A 17,856-nucleotide genomic window follows, 5' to 3' on the forward strand; every position below is an offset into this window, starting at 1 on the left:
CTGAACCTGTGTGTTTTAAAAATGTTAAGCAGTTTAATACCCCTGGGGAACAAGGAGTAATTACGTGCTGGTAAATGGGGCCCGGCTCCCTTTGCGCGGGGACTGCTTTGGTGCTGTGGGTCTGGCCGAGCTAGGCCTCTCCTCAGGCCCGCTCTGCTGGGCTTTGGTAAGGCGTTGTGAGTTCCGGTTGTTTGCTTACGGACCTCCTAGTGAATGAAACCGGAAGTGCTAGCCGCGTCCTGGAGCAAGGGGCTCGGTGCTTCCGGGCGTGCAGGTCTTCTACCCAGTTACATCTCTCGACGCCACGTGCTCCCGGTGATGAGGACCTGCTCGGCCAAGGCCACCGTAGGCTCCCCGGCGGTGCCGTCCTCCCGTCTGCGCTGACTTCTCGTTACGGAGGCCACGCGGCCGCATGCGCGGAGGCCGTGGACACGGTCACGGGAGAGGCTGGCCCGCACGTTCCCTCAAGGCCACCGGGCGGCCTTCAGCCGCGGGAAAGCGGGGGCCGAGACCAGGCCTTGCGGGAAAACCCAACACCCTGAGCTGCCCACGCTGAAGGACACGCGGCGGCACCTGGGGCCGTGCGGGCCGCAGGGAGGAGCCGAGGGGTCGCCGGTGGTGCGCACGCGTGGGACGCCCCGGCACGACCCTCGGCTCCCAGAAGGTAAGTGAGGCAACCTCGGTGGGCGGCGGGGCGCCCCGACACGCCGACGGCTTCAAGCACGTGTGCAGCCGGAATCCCAGGCGCAGCCGCGTGGCGGGAGCGGAGCCACTCCGTCTTCCGGCCACGCCCGTAGCCGGCTTTCCTCCCGGAGCCCACTGGGAGAAAGAAAGGAGGAACCTATCCGCTGCGCCGCCCTGCGAGGCCTGGGGCCGGAAGTGGCGAGGCCGGGCGTGCCCCTGGGTGTGACCACATCCGCCCCAAACAAACGTGCCCGGCAATCCTGAGCCGCTGAGGGGCGTGCCCGCGGAACTAGCGAGTGCGCCTGTGCCTGGCGGTCACGTGGGCGGCGTGTCAGTGCTCGGCGCCGGAGTAGCGGGGCGTGGCTCTGGGGAAGACCGCGCTCCCACCGCTCAGTGATGGCGGGCACGGGGCTGGTGGCCGGGGAGGTGGTGGTGGATGCGCTGCCGTACTTCGACCAAGGCTACGAAGCGCCCGGCGTGCGGGAAGCGGTGAGTGCGGGCGGCCGGCGGCGCTCACGTGCCGCAGGGGCTTCGCGCGCCGTCTCCCCGGCCCAGCCCGGCTCCGGTCTCGGCCCTCGCGCGCGGCCTCCCCGGTCCCGGCCCGTCCCGTCGCTCACGCGCGCGACCTCCCCGGCCGCCCCGCCGCTCACGCGCGCCTGTTTTCGTCCGTAGGCCGCGGCACTGGTGGAGGAGGAGACGCGCAGGTACCGGCCCACCAAGAACTACCTGAGCTACCTCGCTGCCCCAGACTACTCCGCCTTTGAGGTGAGGGACTGCCGGAGTCTGACTCAGATGGGGAAGTGGCTGCGGTCTGGTGGAGACTGGGGACGGGAGTCCGAAACCTCCGTATCCCTGATGGTCAAGAATCAGCTGGAGGACCACAGCCTTCTCCCGGCGCTTGGTGTCTGAGGCCCGGAGGAACTCTAGGGATCCCAAACACCTAGACGTGTTGTATTATACATGGGGGATGGGTTGGGGTGGTATCAGAATCTTGTAAATTCTCTAAGGAGACTTCTAGGCCCACAAAATCTGTCTCTTCAGAACCACCGGAGGCCAGGCCACCTCTGCGTTGGAGCTCAGGTCGTTTCCCAATATTGGAAAAAGAATACCTGGATAGAAAATTTCTAAGGACAGGCCATTTTAAATATATAACCTAAGCCGGGTACTGATGGCTCACGCCTGTCATCCTAGCTACTCACAAGGCTAAGATCTGAGGATCACGGTTCAAAGCCAGCCCAGGCAGCAAAAGTCCAGGAGACTCTTACCTCCAATAAACCACCAGAAAACCGAAAGTGGCGGTAGTTCAAGTGGTAGAGCATTTGTCTTGAGCTGAAGAGCTGAGGGACAGCGCCCAGACCTGGATATGGAGGAATTCTATAGCTAAAATGACAGACATGTACCCCCATGCCCATTTTTTTTTTCTGTTGAGATGAAGTTTAATGAAGAAAGTGTCCCAATTGTTGAAGAAGACAGACAGACTGTGGATGGCAGGAGGAGGGTCGATCCTCTTTCCTCAGTGGTTTTGGATTTCATCAGAGTTGATCTGGCCAAAGACTCACACATTTGAGGAGAAATAGCTCTTAACTCAAATTTTTGGGACTTGCATACATGTATCAAGATATATCAGGGAGTATGATAGGAGGAATGAGATTGTTTGGACCAGCTTGATTGTGGGTTGGGGGTTAACTGAAACTCCCTGTAAAACAAATTTTTTCTAAATGAAATTGCACATGTGTGTGCATATATGCATATATATTTATATACACACACAAATGGATTAGGGGTGTAGCTTAGTAGTAGAGCATGTTCTCAGCCATGTACAAGGCCCTACATTCAAGTCCTTCCATTCTAAAATATAAAGGAAGGAAGGCACTGGGGGAAGGGAAATGATCCATTATAGTGTGTATTATAAAGAATACATAAGTAAATTGACTTGTTTGGTAATCATTAATTTTAGTTTGTCAATATCATCTTGGCAGTAATTTTCTCTGTTATCAGACCGACATAATGAGAAATGAATTTGAAAGACTGTCTGCACGGCAACCGATTGAATTGCTCAGTATGAAACGGTAAGAGAACTAAAATCTAAGTTATCACATTTCTAACTCGGTGAGCTGAGATTGGTGAAGGTTCTATGCTGGCTATGTGGCTGTGTGGAGACAGCAGAGTGGGGTCTGAGTGCAAGTGGCCATTTTGTTCCCTCCCACTTTTTTTGAGGGGGGGGGTCCGGTTGTGGGGGCCTGAACTCTGGGCCTGGGCTCTGTCCCTCACCTCTTCAGCTCAAGGCTAGCACTCTACTACTTGAGCCACAGTGCCACTTCCGGCTTTTTTCTTTTTGCTTATGTGGTGCTGAGGAATTGAACCCAGGGCCTCATGCATGCAAGGCAAGCGCTCTGCCACTGAGCCACCTTCCCAGCCCCCCTCCCACTTTTTGTATTGTACCTTTTCTGTGTGTGTGCTGATCAGGATCCAATCTAGGGCTCTTCCACTAAGCCACATCTTGGGCCTTATATCCCTGTATAGTGCTTTATTTTGGGGGCAGGGGTGTCTGGTCGTGTGGCCTGAACTCTAGGCCTGGGCACTGTCCCTCAGCTCTTCAGCTCAAGGCTAGCGCTCTGTCTACCACTTGAGCCACAGTGCCACTTCTGGCTTTTTTCTTTTTGCTTATGTGGTGCTGAGGAATCGAACCCAGGGACTCATGCATGCAAGGCTTTACCACTGAGCCACCTTCCCAGCCCCTGTATAGTGATTTTTACTTTAATCAATAATTTTTTTGTGGGGTAGGCAGTATTGGGATTTGAACTCAAGTTGCTGCACTTGTTAGGTGGGCGCTGTCTTGAGTCATACTTCCAGCCCATTCTGCACTGGTTGTCTTGAGATGATGTCTCAGTACTAGGCCCACACCTGGATCACAGTCCTCTTCTTTCTCTCCTGCAGTAGCTGGGGTGACAGGTGTGCATCGCCATGCTCTTCCATTGAGATGGAGCTGAACAGACTTCCCTTTTCTGCAAGGCCAGCTGGGAACAAAAGTCCCCCAATCTCAGCCTTCCATAGTGACAATAAGTACACACCACTGTGCCTACCTCTCTCTCAAACTTTTTGCGTAGGACAACCTGGACTTTTGATCATCATGATCTCAATCCCCTTAGAAGAAAGAATTACAGGCCTGACCTCTGGCACTGGATTTCTATAACTTCTTTTTTTTTTTTTGGTCAGTCGTGGGGCTTGAACTCTGGCCCCGGGCAGTGTCCCTCAGCTCTTCAGCTCAAGGGGAGTGCTCTACCACTTGAGCTACAGCACCACTTCCGGTTTTCTGGTGGTTTATTGGAGATAGGAGTCTCACGGTCTCTCCTGCCCAGGCTGGCTTTGAACCTTGATCCTCAGATCTCAGCCTCCTGAGTAGCTAGGATTACAGGCGTGAGCCACCAGCGCCTGGCTCGGGTTTCTATAACTTCTTAACACGCACACGCACACACCTGCCAAGTATTGAACTTGGGGCCTAGCACTTGATGGGCCTATTTGCCAAATAGTACTCTGCCACTTGAGCCACAGTGTCACTTTCAGTTTATGTGGTACTGAGGGATGGAACCCAGGGCCTCATTTATGCTAGGTAAGCACTCTACTGCTGACACATTCCTAGCCTCCCAAATTTTTCTTTTTTTTTTTTTTTGGGTCCAGTCTTGGGTCTGAACTCTGGGCCTGGGCGCTGTCCCTCAGCTCTTCAGCTCAAGGCTAGCGCTCTACCACTTGAGCCACAGCGCCACTTCTGGCTTTTTTTTTCTCTTCGCTTATGTGGTGCTGAGGAATTGAACCCAGGGCCTCATGCACCTTCCCAGCCCCCAGCTTTTTCTTAAGATGATTCAGGATGGATCGGGTGACAGTTGCAGAGGGGAACACTGCAACAGGCTGTGGCACTGGGGATGATATTTGAATCTATTTCCTGGAACATTATTGAATAGCTAGTAAGACAGTCCTTTTGTAGATATCAGGCGCCTTACTTCACTGTGTTACCGTATGCAGTAAAGTTAAGTCTTACTTGTAAATAGATTTTTAGGATAAAGTGGTTTCTTTTTTTGGGGGGTGGGGAGGTCTGGTCGTGGAGCCTGAACTCTGGGCCTGGGCGCTGTCTCTCAGCTCTTCAGCTCAAGTGGAGCGCTCTACCACTTGAGCCACAGCGCCACTTCTGGCTTTTTTCTTTTTGCTTATGTGGTGCTGAGGAATCGAACCCAGGGCCTCAGGCATGCAAGGCAAGAGCTTTACCACTGAGCCACCTTCCCAGCCCAAGAGGTTTCTTTTTATTGAAAGGTCTACATCTCCTCTGCTGAGAGGAGGATATGTATTCTTAGTGTGTTTTGTTATCTGATGGCAGATATGAGCTTCCAGCCCCTTCCTCGGGTCAGAAGAATGATGTCACCGCATGGCAGGAGTGTGTCAGCAATTCCATGGCCCAGTTAGAACACCAGGCCGTCCGCATCGAGAATCTAGAGCTCATGTCGCAGCATGGCTGTAATGCCTGGAAAGTATACAATGAGTAAGAAGCCTGTTTTGGCTCCATTTGCATCTGTTCTACCTTATGCATCCAGCTTTTGTTTTTTGGTTGTGGGGCTTGAACTCTGGGCCTGAGCCCTGTCCCTCAGCTCTTTAGCTCAAGGCTATTGCTCTACTACTTGAGCCATAGCACCACTACTGTTTTCTGGTAGTAATTGGAGATGGGAGTCTCGTGGACTTCCCTGCCTGGTCTGGCTTTGAACTGCGATCCTCAAGGTCTTAGTCTCCTGAGTGGCTAGGATTATAGGCATGAGCCACCAGTGCCAGACTCAGCTTTTGTTATCAGTCATGCTGCTCTTTTAGTCAGTGGAACTTCAGACATTGATACTTGGGTGTTTAATAAATGTGGGAGAAAGATAACAATTAGAACAGAAAAGTAAGGTGAGGGGTTTGACTCAGGATCCTGTCCTGGAACTGTACCCTGATAGGCTACTGCTTTGAACCCCACTTACAGTTCAAGAGTGCCGAGGGACCTAACGTAGCTCCTAATTAGTGTGTACTAAACAAAGCTCAGAAGGAAAAACTGCAGAGCTCCTCCTTGCTTGGCCTCAGCTGGAAGTGGGAACTCACAGGTTCATGAACAATTACAAGTAGGAATGGGGTTACAGCTGACTCATAGGTCTGAGGATCAAGGAATAGCAGAAGGGATTTTGCTGAGCTGAGCATAATGGCTCACAACTTGTAATCCCAGCACTCAGAAAGTTGACATAACAGTTAAGTTATGGCCAGCTAGGTATGGATGGCTCACACCTGTAATCCTATCTACTCAGGAGAGTGAGATATGAGGATCACGGTCTGAAGCCAGGCAGGCAGGAAAGACTTATGAGACTCTTAGCTCCAACAAAACTATCAAAAAAGCCAGAAGTAGACTTTTGGGTCAAGTGATAAAACGCCAGCCTTGAGCAGAAAAGACGCTCCAAGGACAGTACACAGGCCCTGAGTTCAAGCCCAGTGACTGGCATGCATTTAAAATTTTTTTTTTAATGGATTTTGCTAGTTTGTGAAATTAAGCTGCTTTATTAGCTCTGGGGCTCCTTTGATCCTTACAATATGCTGAATATGTTAATCTCATAGGGGAAAAGACCATTGAACCTCATGATTGTAAAAGCTTTTTGTTAAACTATTCTTAAAATGAATATAAAATGACACAATGGAATGATGGGTATCATTCTCAGATCATCAGAATTTTGTTTTAAATTTTTATGACATGTACAAACAACTCATGATATGAGTATTATAAGCAGAAAAAAAGAATAAATGGGATCTGAGTGATTAGGAAATCTTAACAGAAGAGCTGAGAAATCTGTTTCAAATGCAAAAAAAGATGATTCTTGTCTTCTAGAACCATTAGCTAGTTGTGAAGACAACTATGCAGGAACCAGTTTCTGGCAGTATGGGTACAATTTTGCTTTGTTGGCTGATGTTTATAAATGACAGCAATTCAGAGAAGGGACATGCCCTGAGCCGGTGGCTCACATGTCCTACTAGCTACCAGGAGGCTGAGATCTGAGGATCGTGGTTCAAAGCCATCCTAGGTAGGAAAATGTGTGTGTGTGTGTGCACGTGCACTAGTCTTGGGACTTATACTTGGCCTGGGCACTGTCCTTGAGCTTTTTCTACCACTTGAACCACACCTTTACTTTCAGCTTTTTTGCATTATTAGTTGGGAGATCAAAGTCTCACAGGCTTCACTGCCCAGGCTGGCTTTTGAACCGAGAGCCTCAGATCTCAGCCTCCTGAGTAGTTAGGATCCCAGGCATGAGCCATGGGCGCCCAACAATATTGCTTTTAAATTTCTGTTTATCCTTGTCTGACTTTGCTCTTCTTCCTCCTTAGAAATTTGGTTCATATGATTGAGCATGCACAGAAAGAGCTTCAGAAGTTAAGGTAAATTATTTTTCTGTTGTTTTTAATAAATTTAGAGTGGGGGAAAAGAACCACTGAGACTGTGGTCACATGTGAAAGGGGGCCTTGTACACCTTCACCTTTGCAAGGCAAGTGCTCTACCACTGAGCCACCCTCCCAGCCCCGACCTTCACCTTTGATGCTCTCAATAGTTACTGCTCTGTGAGAAGTGAGCTGGGGGAAGCTCCAAATAATGTTTTTGACTACAAAAAGGAGCAGACTATGGGCAGTGTGGTACACGCCGGTAATGCCAGTATTCTAGAAGGTGGGGCAGAGATTGAGGCCAGGCTGGATTACAGTAGTGAGATTGTTTTACAAAGAACCCAGACAGCAACAACAAACAATAAGTGAAATGAAGTTTCTGCAGTATGAAGGGATTTGTACTTCAAACAAAATCTAATCAGAGCCGGGTGCTGGTGGCTCATGTAATCCTAGCTACTCGAGAGGCTGAGGTCTGAGGATCATGATTCAAAACTAGCCCACACAGGAAGTCTGTGATACTCTTACCTCCAGAAAGCTGGCAGTGGAGCTGTGGCTTAGTGGTAAAGCACTGTGTTGAGCTAAGAGCAGCAGGCCTGAGTCCACACCCCAGTATGGGTGCACACATAAAAACAGTGCAGTTGGCAGGGCGTCATGTGGAGTGTTCCTCAGACAGAATTGAATCATCATGTGGTTAATTACGCCTAGCCCTAACCAGAGATGCTGAACCTTCACAGCCAGGATTCTGCTCAAAGCAGACAGAACTCTTTCTTTGACATCCTTTTGGGTATGTGAGGCCTGGAGTCACTTGCTGGCAGGACTAGGTGGCCAGGCCAGCCATCCTCTGATGTACTTCAAGTGTATCCAGTTGGAATGCAAGAAATTTCCTTCATTTTAGTAGTAGATTGGCACTTTTATCTTTTTTTTTTTTTTTTAATGTGGTACTTCATTTATGGTAGGCAAGCACTCTCACCGTTAAGCCACATTCCCAGCCTAGATTAATTGGCCTTTTAAAAAAAGTTATTAGCACCTAGCAATTGTCCAGATGCATGGGACTTACTGTGGTATCTTTGATCCACTCTTTGTCCAGCCTTGGATTTGCTCCAGCTGAGTGGAGGAGAAATAGGCTGGAAGTCTGAAACATCTCCACTTCTGGCACTTACAAGTCTGCAAACTGAAAAGACACCCTGACAGGGGGGGTAGGGTGCAGGGTAACTCATAATCTGCTTCTGTAAGATTTCTGTATATGTGCATGGATAGGAAGGAAATCTGGAAGGACTGACTTTAACCAATTTTCTTTTGCTAATAACATACCATACACTGATGAGTTTTAAAGAAAAGGCCTATTTTGACTTAGTTCTGGAGTCCCGAGGTCAGAGACCACATCGGTTGATGACCTTGATTGGATGGTCCCCTAGCAGTGCCAGGGGTCCTGTGGCCAGAGGCGTTGTGCCCCCTTCTCTCACTATAAAGACCAGAAATCAGGTCTGGGCTGCACAAGATGACCTTAGGTAACCACCCTGAGGGCCACCTCTACCCACTGCACTTGGAACTCTTCATTCTTGGGATATCTCTCAAAGGCAGTTAGACTTGAACATGATTACTGTGTCCACAAAATCCAACAGCAGTTCAGGAAGGGGTGAAGAGAGGTGGGAGGTGGGAGTGTTGACTCACAGTCTGCACGACTGGGGTGGTTTTACTTGTCACACTGAGCATGTCTTATGAAATTTGTAATTGAGAAATAAATTCCTGAATTAGTCTATTACTGTGTATATATGTTTTTCTAAAGAGACTGTCTTGTTTTGGTTATTACTTTTTCCATTGATTTTGGTCTTGTTAAAATGCAGTAGGGTTGTGTAAATAACTCTTTACAGGAAACATATCCAAGATTTAAACTGGCAGCGAAAGAACATGCAGCTCACAGCTGGATCTAAGCTGAGAGAGATGGAGTCCAAGTGAGTGTCTAACTCCACTGCACTGTTTCTCAGCACATGCCAAGATGTGGTTCAGTAAGGTTCAAGCAGAATTCCAATGGAATGCTGCCATTTTCTGCCCTTCACTGTTTCTCATCTGTCCTTTTCTGAAGTGTGGGTGTAGAAACCAGCCAGAAGTTATAAGAATGAAACCATTGCTAAGAGGAGCACTGTTTTAGACCAGTGTTTTTGGCTTTTAGTAGAACCTTCCTATATTCTGATCTTTTTGTTTTGGTCAGTTCTTGGAATTGAACCCTGGGCCTTGAATATGCTCAGCAGGCACCATACTAAGCTATATCCTGCCCTATTTAAGAAATTTTTTTGGCAATTTGTTTCATTGAGATATAATTTTACCATAAGACCTAAATTAAAGGATATAAACCTGTGGTGTTTGTTTTTTTTTTATACATTAACAATATTGTACAACTATCTGCTAATTTCAGAACCTTTTTTAAAAATTAAAAAAAATTGGTCTTATAAAGGTGATGTACAGAGGGGTTACAGTTATATAAGTGAAGAGTACATTTCTTTTTGGACAGTATCACCCCTTCCCATGACCTTTCCCAGTTTTTCCCTCCCATCCCCATCCACTAGTCGTTCATTTTCAGCAGTATCTAGCGAGTTCCATTGCTGAATTTGATCACCCTTTAAATTTTTTTTTGTTTTTCAGTCTTGTAACAAAGGAAATTCCATAACTTGAAACTTTTTTGCTTCACTTTTTCCCTTTCTATGTTTTGTTTTTGAGATGTTCTTCTGCGGATAGAATTTATGCAAATTCATAAATAAAAATCTGTGTTAGCACGTGCGAGCTAAAGCAGGAGAATCACAAATTCTAGGACAGTCTGGGCTCCTTAGTGACACCTTGTCTTCAAACAAGATAAACACATCTGTAAATATAGTCATGAATTCTGGTGTCATTCCTCTTTCCTGTCTCCCCATCTTCTCTTCATTTCCTTATCTCCATGTTGTGAGCCCGCCTGTCACGTCAGGAACCAAGGAGAAGGGAAGTGTCCATCATTTTTAGTAGATTACATCTGCCCAGTTTTCTTTTACTCCTGTATCACCTTCCATTATTTCCCTGTCACTTGTCTTACTGCTGCTGCCACTACTTTTAGTTAACTTCGAGGCAATTGTAGACTTACATGCGCATGTAAGAAGTAATAACCTGTGTGCCCTTCATCTCCTCCACTGTGCCGTGTTTGTGTGTGTGTGTGCGCGCGCGCGCGTGTGTGTGTGTGTGTGTGTGTGTGTGCGCACGCACGCACGTGCGCGCGTGCCCTTCACCCATCTCCTCCACTATGCATCTTGCTTTTTAAGAGGAAAGGTAACAGTGCTGTGGCTCTTCAGTGAAACTGCATATGCATTTAAACTCTAGGAGAAATTTTACTTGGAGTAATTTTTCCTTTTTACAATGTTTTTCCTTTTCTAGTTGGGTATCTCTGGTCAGTAAGAATTATGAGATTGAACGGACTATTGTGCAACTGGAAAATGAAATCTATCAAATTAAGCAGCAGCATGGAGAGGCAAACAAAGAAAACATCCGGCAAGACTTCTGAAAAGGGCTGGGGTGTGGCCCAGGTGGTAGAGCACCTGTTTAGCAAGTGTAAGGCCCTGAGTTCAAACCCCAGTACTATCTCACACACACACACACAGACTCGTGAAAAGGCTGATTTGGTGGGTAGAAAGGAAAAGCAGTTGGGGTTTCACATGTTGTCAGGCCCTGCTCTTTTTCTGACCTATAGAAATGGAGGGCTGCGGCTCTTGGGGCACTGGATCAGACTGTTCACAGACCACAAATGTTTGTGCCCCTGCAGTGATTGTATTTCTTAGTGAAATAAAGATTTTCAACCTGGTAGCATTTTTATAGTTATAAAAATATAGGCTCTCAAAATAAGGGACTAGAATAATTCTGTCATAGAATTAACTTTTAATGACTTGGACTGTGTTGTAGTCAGGGTCCTTAATTTATGGTTTCCAGAATATACAAGAAGCTGGCAACTTTTGATTTATGATTCTAATAAAGAAGTAATTCTGAACATTATTCATCACCAAGTATAATGGTTGATCTTGATTATCTCCGTGACTGTTGAGACAGCTACAAAACTGGTACTGAGAAGTGGGACTTTGCTGTGTCCATACTGCCAATCCAGGTTTGTAGAAAAGGCTAGAGGAGGAGCTTTATGGGCACTTCTGGCTAGGGCATGACTGTCCTGCCAACAGTAAAGCTCTTGCTCACGGGGTTTTAGATGGAAATAAGGACTACTGGAACTCCTCTTCACTGTGGCAAGGAGTTTGCCTTTTGGGTGGGGGGGGTGGGTAAGGGTCTGTCGTGGGCTTGAACTCAGGGTCTGGGTACCATCCCAGTGCTTTTGTGCTCAAGGCTAGAACTCTACCACTTTGTGCCACAACTCCACTTCTGGCTTTCTAGTGGTCAATTGGAGATAGGAGTCTTAGAGACTTTCCTGCTTGGGCTGGCTTTGAATGGAACCTCAGATCTCAGTCTCCTAGGATTACAGGTGTGAGCCAGCAGCACCCAGCTTGCACTCGTTTTGTTCACGCCCTGAGACTTTGGTGGCTAAATCTAAAGGTAACAGGTTAATCTGATGGAAGAAATGTCAAGACAGTAGATCACTCAAGCTGTGACCTGAATATTGCTGACTGCCTTTAGCCAGGTTTACCTTGAGAGACCTACTTTCCTTTAGGAAGAGAATCTTGATGCATGCTGCTTGCCCTGCACCAGGAAATGAGCTCCCTGGAATTCCATTCCTCTGCTTGTGGCATCATCTGTGGTTGGATGCCAGCTTAGGGGTCATGGGTACTCACCTGAAATTTCACAGGAGAACCTGATGGAAAGCACCATGCTGAGTGAAACCTATGCTACCTGGTGATCAGAATTTGGGCCTGGGGATGGGTCTGAGCAAAGCTGAAGGCCACAGCCAGATGCCGGTGGCTTTGTGAGCTGCCTCCAGCACAGCCATGGGGGCACCCAGCCTGGCTCTCATCTACTCACCCAGATGCTGCATGATTGAGCTGTAGGATTGGCTCTGGCACTGGAATGTGCCATTTTGGTGAGGTTCACACTGGGTTTGCATTGGGACTCATTCTGAATGCAAATGATAGTGTCTGCATTTCAAGATAAAACATAAGCCCTCGGGCCAGGAGCAGATACCACAGTTAAAATCTTTTCTCTTTTGCTGGTCTTGGGGCTTGAACTTAGGGACTGGGTGCTGTCCCTGAGTCTCTGTGCTCATGACTAGTGAGTGCTCTACCACTTGAACCATTTCACCACTTTGGGTTTTTCTAAGTTTATTGGTGGTAAGAGTCTCTCAGACTTTGCTGCCCAGGCTCGCTTTGAACCACAATCAGATCTCCACTCCAGCAAAATCTTTTTTTTGGGGGGGGGGGGGGAGGGGAGTGGTCAGTACCAGCTTTTGAATTCAGTTTCAGGCTTGCTTGGTGCTTGGCCACTTGAACCATGATTGCAGCCAGGCTTTTTGCTGAATATCTTGAAGATGAAGTCTCACTTTTCCTTCCAAGTTGTCCATCTGTAATCCATCAGATTAATCTTTTTTTTTTCTTTTGGCTGTAGCCTCAATCTTCAGTACCCCAAAGGCCCAGCGGTGAGTGTGTATGGTGTTACTGAGTGCCCCATCCCCATAGGAGGTGGGCCTGGTGTAAGGGGTGCCCTTGAGGGACATGTGGAACCTTCCTGTCAGGCCTCTGCCATATTCCCACCACCTTGCCTGCCTCAGCCCTGGGCCCAAAGCTACTGGGCACCAAGCACCAAACCTAGGAAATGCAGCCAAAATAAACTGTTCCGGACTGTCAGGTTCTGAGACTTGAACACTAGGGACCCACAGGCTGGAAACAAGCTGGACCAGGTGTGCACCGGAGGAAGATGATCCTCACAGCACCTCTCCAGAAGTTGTAGGGAGTTGGGCAGCATTTCATGGCTAGGAAGTGTCGGCCTGGGGCCGGGGTTTTGGCTCAGCATGCCAGCGCTTGCCTGGGTACCATCTGCAGGACCACAAAAGCAGCAGCTGTCCAGTGGGGGCTTATTCCTCCACTTGAAGGAATTTAAAGTATAAATGACCAGGTGTCAGTAGCTCACACATGTCAATCTAGCTACTCAGAAGGTCTCAGCCTTCTATGATCTGAGGATCACAGTTCAAAGCCAGACTGGTTAGAAAAGATCGTGATACTTACCTCCAATTAACTATCCACTAAAAAAACCTAAAGTGGGCTGGGCGCCAGTGGCTATGGCTACTCAGGAGGATGAAATCTGAGGATCATGGTTCAAAGCCAGCCCAGGCTAGATAGTCCATAAAACTTATCTCCAGTAAACCATCAGAAAACTGGAAGTGGTACTGTGGCTCAAGTGGTGTAGAGCACTTTCCTTGAGCTGAAGAGCTGAAGGACAGCGCCCAGGCCCAGAGTTCAAGCCCCACAACCGACTCAAAAAATAAAATTAGATGTTTTTTTCCCCAGTGATTGAGTACTAAAGTTGCTCCATGGACAGCAAAGTAGACATACACGCATATCCAGTGGGCCCTAAATCCAATGTCTTTTTAGAACCCTTGAGAGTGGGTCACAGAGCATGTTAGGGCTACTGCAGAGCTCCACGTGGCAAGAGGCAAGCAGACACACCAGGGGCTTAAGGCAGCCAACCAGGGTAGGGAGAGCACGGCTTTGCTTGGACTGTGACTCCCTAACTGACAGTTTACCACCATGGCTCAGGGCGTTGGGCGTTCTGCTCTGGCTGCCCTTGAGGCTTGATGCAGGGCCATTGGAGAGTCACAGGTCTGCCTTTAGGATGGATTCTGAATGCATGGGCAGGGAGTGCTAGGACCTAAGTCAGAAATTCTGACTTGTGGAAAATATGACCAGCCCAGGAGAAGAGAAATCAAGTTGTTGGAATTGGGGCTTTATCCTAGCAAGTGACCGTGCATGGTCACAGGGCAGTGCAACACAGCCAACCCCACCTGCGCACACAGAGAGCTTCCAACAGATTCACCTCCACATAAGTAGTAACCACACAGAAGAGGAGTCGTGGACAGCCCAGTAAGTGTCTTATTTCAACAGACAACAAGGAAGGGGGGGGGGGGCGGGTGGAAGGGAAGGGGAGAAGAAATCTCTTTAATAGTTTTTAAGATTCACATCCTCAAGGCTTCTCAGTATCAACTCTGGACTCTAGAAGGAGACGAGTTTTCAGAGTTCATAAGCACATTTCTGACCTCAGACTGTACAATGCCAGATTTGCAAGGATAAAGGTATTTTGGTCACATGAGAGTTTTTTGTTTTCCTTTTTGGCGGCTGTGGGGCTTGCCCTTGAACTGGACACTGTCCCTGAGTTTTATTGCTGGAGGCTAGCACTCTACCACTTTAAGCCACAGCACCACTTCCAGTTTTCTGGTGGCTGATTACAGACAAGAGTCCTGTGGACTTTCCTGCCCCGACTGACTTCAAACCACCATTCTCATATCTCAGCCTCCCGAGGTATGCGCCACAACACCTAATGAGAGCTCACATTCCTTTTTCTGAGGATTTTGCTCCAAAACCACACTGCAAGATGTGTTCTCAGGGAAAAAGCAAAGGCACAAAGGAATCTTCCAAGGAGATGGTGAAGGGCTGCCATATTAGGATTGCACAGGAACTTGCAGGAGGCAGCCCATTTTGTCTGTTGTGGGGCTTTAACTCAGGGCGTGGAAGCTGTCCCTGAGGGGTTTTTTTTTTGTTTTTGTTTGCTCTTGGCTAGCATTCTACCGCTTTGAGCCACAGCCCCACTTCTGCCTGGCAGTTACTGACTTTTATGGCTATTTCCTAGACCAAATCATGTCTTCTATCAGGAAAAATATACCTACTCTCCACTACAGAAATTTTATCATTATAATAAGTCTGTTACATTTTTCTTCTAACAAAAACCAAATTCAGCCAGGTGCCTGTGGTTCACACCTCTAATCCTAACTGCTCTGGTAGCTGAAATCTGAGGATCACGGTTCAAAGCTAGCCAGGGCAGGAAAGTCCGTGATACTTTTTTTTTTTTTGGTCGGTCGTGGGGCTTGAACTCTGGGCCTGGGCGCTGTCCCTCAGCTCTTCAGCTCAAGGCGAGCGCTCTACCACTTGAGCTACAGCGCCACTTCCGGTTTTCTGGTGGTTTATTGGAGATAGGAGTCTCACGGTCTCTCCTGCCCGGGCTGGCTTTGAACCGGGATCCTCAGATCTCAGCCTCCTGAGTAGCTAGGATTACAGGCATGAGCCACCAGCGCCCGGCAGGGTTTTTTTTTTGTTTGTTTGGGGTTTTTTTAACTGTATTTTTTTTGTCCTTTCTTTTTTGGTACTGGGGATCGAACCCAGGACATTGCACTTGCTAGGCAAGTGCTTTGCCACTGAGCTACATCCCAGCCTTCCGGGACACTCTTATCTCCAATAAACCACCAGAAAACCGGAAGTGGCAGTGTGGCTCAAGTGGTAGAGTGCTCACTCTGAGCCAAAGAGCTCAGGGATCAGAGTTCAAACCCCATGACCGAACCCCCCCCCCCCCCCAAAAAAAATGCAGAAAGATATGGGCTGCTTCTCCTCTTGGCCCTACTCAGGAGAAGCCCTCTCTCAACTCAGGTTAGAACAGAGACACTGTCATCTGCCCAGCTCTCTTCCCTCCAGTCTACTCAAGAACCCCTGCAGGACTCTGACCCCAAGAGCACAGGTGAGATACTAGATGCAGGCCTGGCCAATCCCTGTACCCCAGGCCCTGGCCACATTTCTGAGTAAGAGAACTCGACCTGACTCCAGACCAGGCCAGTGAGAGTTATTCCCTAGTATTCTAAATGGGTGTGTTTGCCTTCCTCATAGATTGTTAGCCTGTGGACATGTATTTCTGGAATTGCCTCTGGCTGTGTGCAGAGAAAGCTTGTGTAGGTGGGAGGAGACAGGCAAAAACAAAAAAGGGGAAAGGAAAACATCTGAAAGTCTCTTCTGCGGCCAGTGCCGCCCCAGTCTTCACACACTCCTGATCCGTAAATCCCCAGTAATTCTTTGATCACACCAGTTTTACTTAGGTGCCACTGTGAACAGAGTTCTGACATACAAAACTAGAGAAATCAAAAAGGATGTACAGTGGCTCATACCTGTAATCTTTAATACTCAGGAGTCCTCAGATTTCAGTCACCAGAGCAGTTAGGATTAGAGGTGTGAGCCACAGGCACCTGGCTGAATTTGGGGTTTTTTTTGTTAGAAGAAAAATGTAACAGACTTGTTATGATGATAAAATTTCTGTAGTGGAGAGTAGGGATATTTTTCCTGATAGAAGACATGATTTGGTCTAGGAAATAGCCATAAAAGTAACTGCCAGGCATCAGTGGCTCACACCTGTAATCCTAGCAGCTCAGGAGGCTGAGATCTGAAGCTCATGGTTCAAAGCCAGCCCAGGCAGGAAAGTCTGTGAGACTCTTATCTCCAATAAACCACCAGAAAACTGAAAGTGGCCTGTGGCTTAAGCGGTAGAGGGCTCGCCTTGAGCTGAAGAATGCAGGGACAGCGCCCAAGCCCAGAGTTCAAGTCCCACAAGTGACCAAAAAAAAAAAAATCAGTAACTGTTACAATTTTTTCTTTTGGTCAGTGGTAGGGCTTGAACTCTGGGCCTGAGTACTGTTCCTCAGCTCCTCAGCTCAAGGTGAGCGCTCTACCACTTGAGCTACAGCATCACTTCTGGTTTTCTGGTGATTTATTGGAGATAAGAGTCTCACCACGACTTTCCTGCCCAGGCTGGCTTTGAACTGTGATCCTCAGATCTCAGCTTCCTGAGTAGCTAGGATGACAGGTGTGGGCCACCAGTGCCCAGCTTTTTTTTTCTTGAGAGATAGGTGTCAAGTAATTCATAGGTAGTCTAAAACCCCCAAGTTCGAGAAGGGGAATTTTTGGCAGCTGGGGATGGTGCTAAGATTAACTCAGGGCCTTATGGACATTTCTGTTTGTTTTGGTTGTGGTGTTGGGACTGTACACATACACTGTGACACATAGCTACACGGAGGTACACCCCTCACCTAGGATGTGTTTTAGTAACTTTCTGGCTCTTTCTCTTCCACTCTTTGCTCTTCTCCCATGGAGGCCTCGCCAGAGGCAAAGTTCTCGGTCTTTGCCACAGCCTCTAGATCTATCACTCGGTGCAAGACTGTCCCACACAGATCTATCACTGTATCACACAGTGCGAGATTGTCCCACAGTCCTTGTGTGGCGGGTTCCTCCCTGTCTTTGGTGAGCCCAAGCTTACTGGTTCAGTGGCTGACTGTTCTATGTCTGGTTCTCCCCAGAGAGTGCACTCACCTGAGGCAGGGCCAGGTGTGTCCCGAGGCATGAAGAATGTGCTGGTAGGATTGCCACCCCTTCCACCTTGACCCTGTGAGAATGTTGTCCCCGGACAGCGCTGTGCCACAGGCCCCCCACCATGCCACAGAGGTCTGGCTGTGCCCACTCTGCCACTTGTGCTGGGTGCCAGTGACTCACACCTGTGAGCCTAGTGACTCAGGAAGCTAAGATCTGAGGGCTGAGGTATGAAGCCAGCCTGGGCTGCAATGTCCATGAGATTGTTTTCAATCAACCAGCAAAAAAAAAAAAAAAACCCTGAAGTGTAGGGCTGGGAAGGTGGCTCAGTGGTAGAGTGCTTGCCTTGTATGCATGAGGTCCTGGGTTTGATTCCTCCCGTGCCGCATAAGCAGACAAAGTTGGAAGTGGCGCTGTGGCTCAAGTGGTAGAGTGCCTGCCTTGAGCTAAA

The 17,856-nt window shown here is 48.3% G+C and overlaps 1 protein-coding gene across 3 annotated transcripts; it reads left to right on the plus strand.

Moving 5' to 3' along the window:
- Positions 1-1,041: 1,041 nt before the first annotated feature.
- Positions 1,042-14,158, plus strand: Bcas2 (BCAS2 pre-mRNA processing factor). 3 transcript variants are annotated; one of them, XM_042692353.1, is made up of 8 exons: positions 1,042-1,173; positions 1,357-1,449; positions 2,683-2,753; positions 5,054-5,215; positions 7,069-7,119; positions 8,991-9,071; positions 10,519-10,681; positions 14,147-14,158. In XM_042692353.1, the coding sequence occupies exons 1-7, from the start codon at positions 1,081-1,083 to the stop codon at positions 10,643-10,645; spliced, it is 678 nt and encodes a 225-aa protein (XP_042548287.1). In that variant the 5' UTR covers positions 1,042-1,080; the 3' UTR covers positions 10,646-10,681; positions 14,147-14,158. The 3 variants fall into 3 exon arrangements, with proteins under 3 accessions (XP_042548287.1, XP_042548286.1, XP_042548289.1); XM_042692352.1 differs by lacking the exon at positions 14,147-14,158 and having other exon boundaries at positions 10,519-11,141; XM_042692355.1 differs by lacking the exons at positions 5,054-5,215; positions 14,147-14,158 and having other exon boundaries at positions 10,519-11,141.
- Positions 14,159-17,856: the final 3,698 nt, after the last annotated feature.

The sequence above is a fragment of the Dipodomys spectabilis genome, unplaced genomic scaffold, assembly GCF_019054845.1.
Source record: "Dipodomys spectabilis isolate Male_0828 unplaced genomic scaffold, ASM1905484v1 ptg000148l, whole genome shotgun sequence".
In the NCBI taxonomy this organism is placed as follows: domain Eukaryota; kingdom Metazoa; phylum Chordata; class Mammalia; order Rodentia; family Heteromyidae; genus Dipodomys; species Dipodomys spectabilis.

Excerpts from the sequence above, each read along its gene's own strand:
- Bcas2 (XM_042692353.1), top strand. The coding sequence starts at position 1,081 with ATGGCGGGCACGGGGCTGGTGGCCGGGGAGGTGGTGGTGGATGCGCTG. Across the intron at positions 5,216-7,068 it reads GCCTGGAAAGTATACAATGA|AAATTTGGTTCATATGATTG; the intron begins GTAAGAAGCCTG and ends CTTCCTCCTTAG. Across the intron at positions 7,120-8,990 it reads AAAGAGCTTCAGAAGTTAAG|GAAACATATCCAAGATTTAA; the intron begins GTAAATTATTTT and ends AACTCTTTACAG.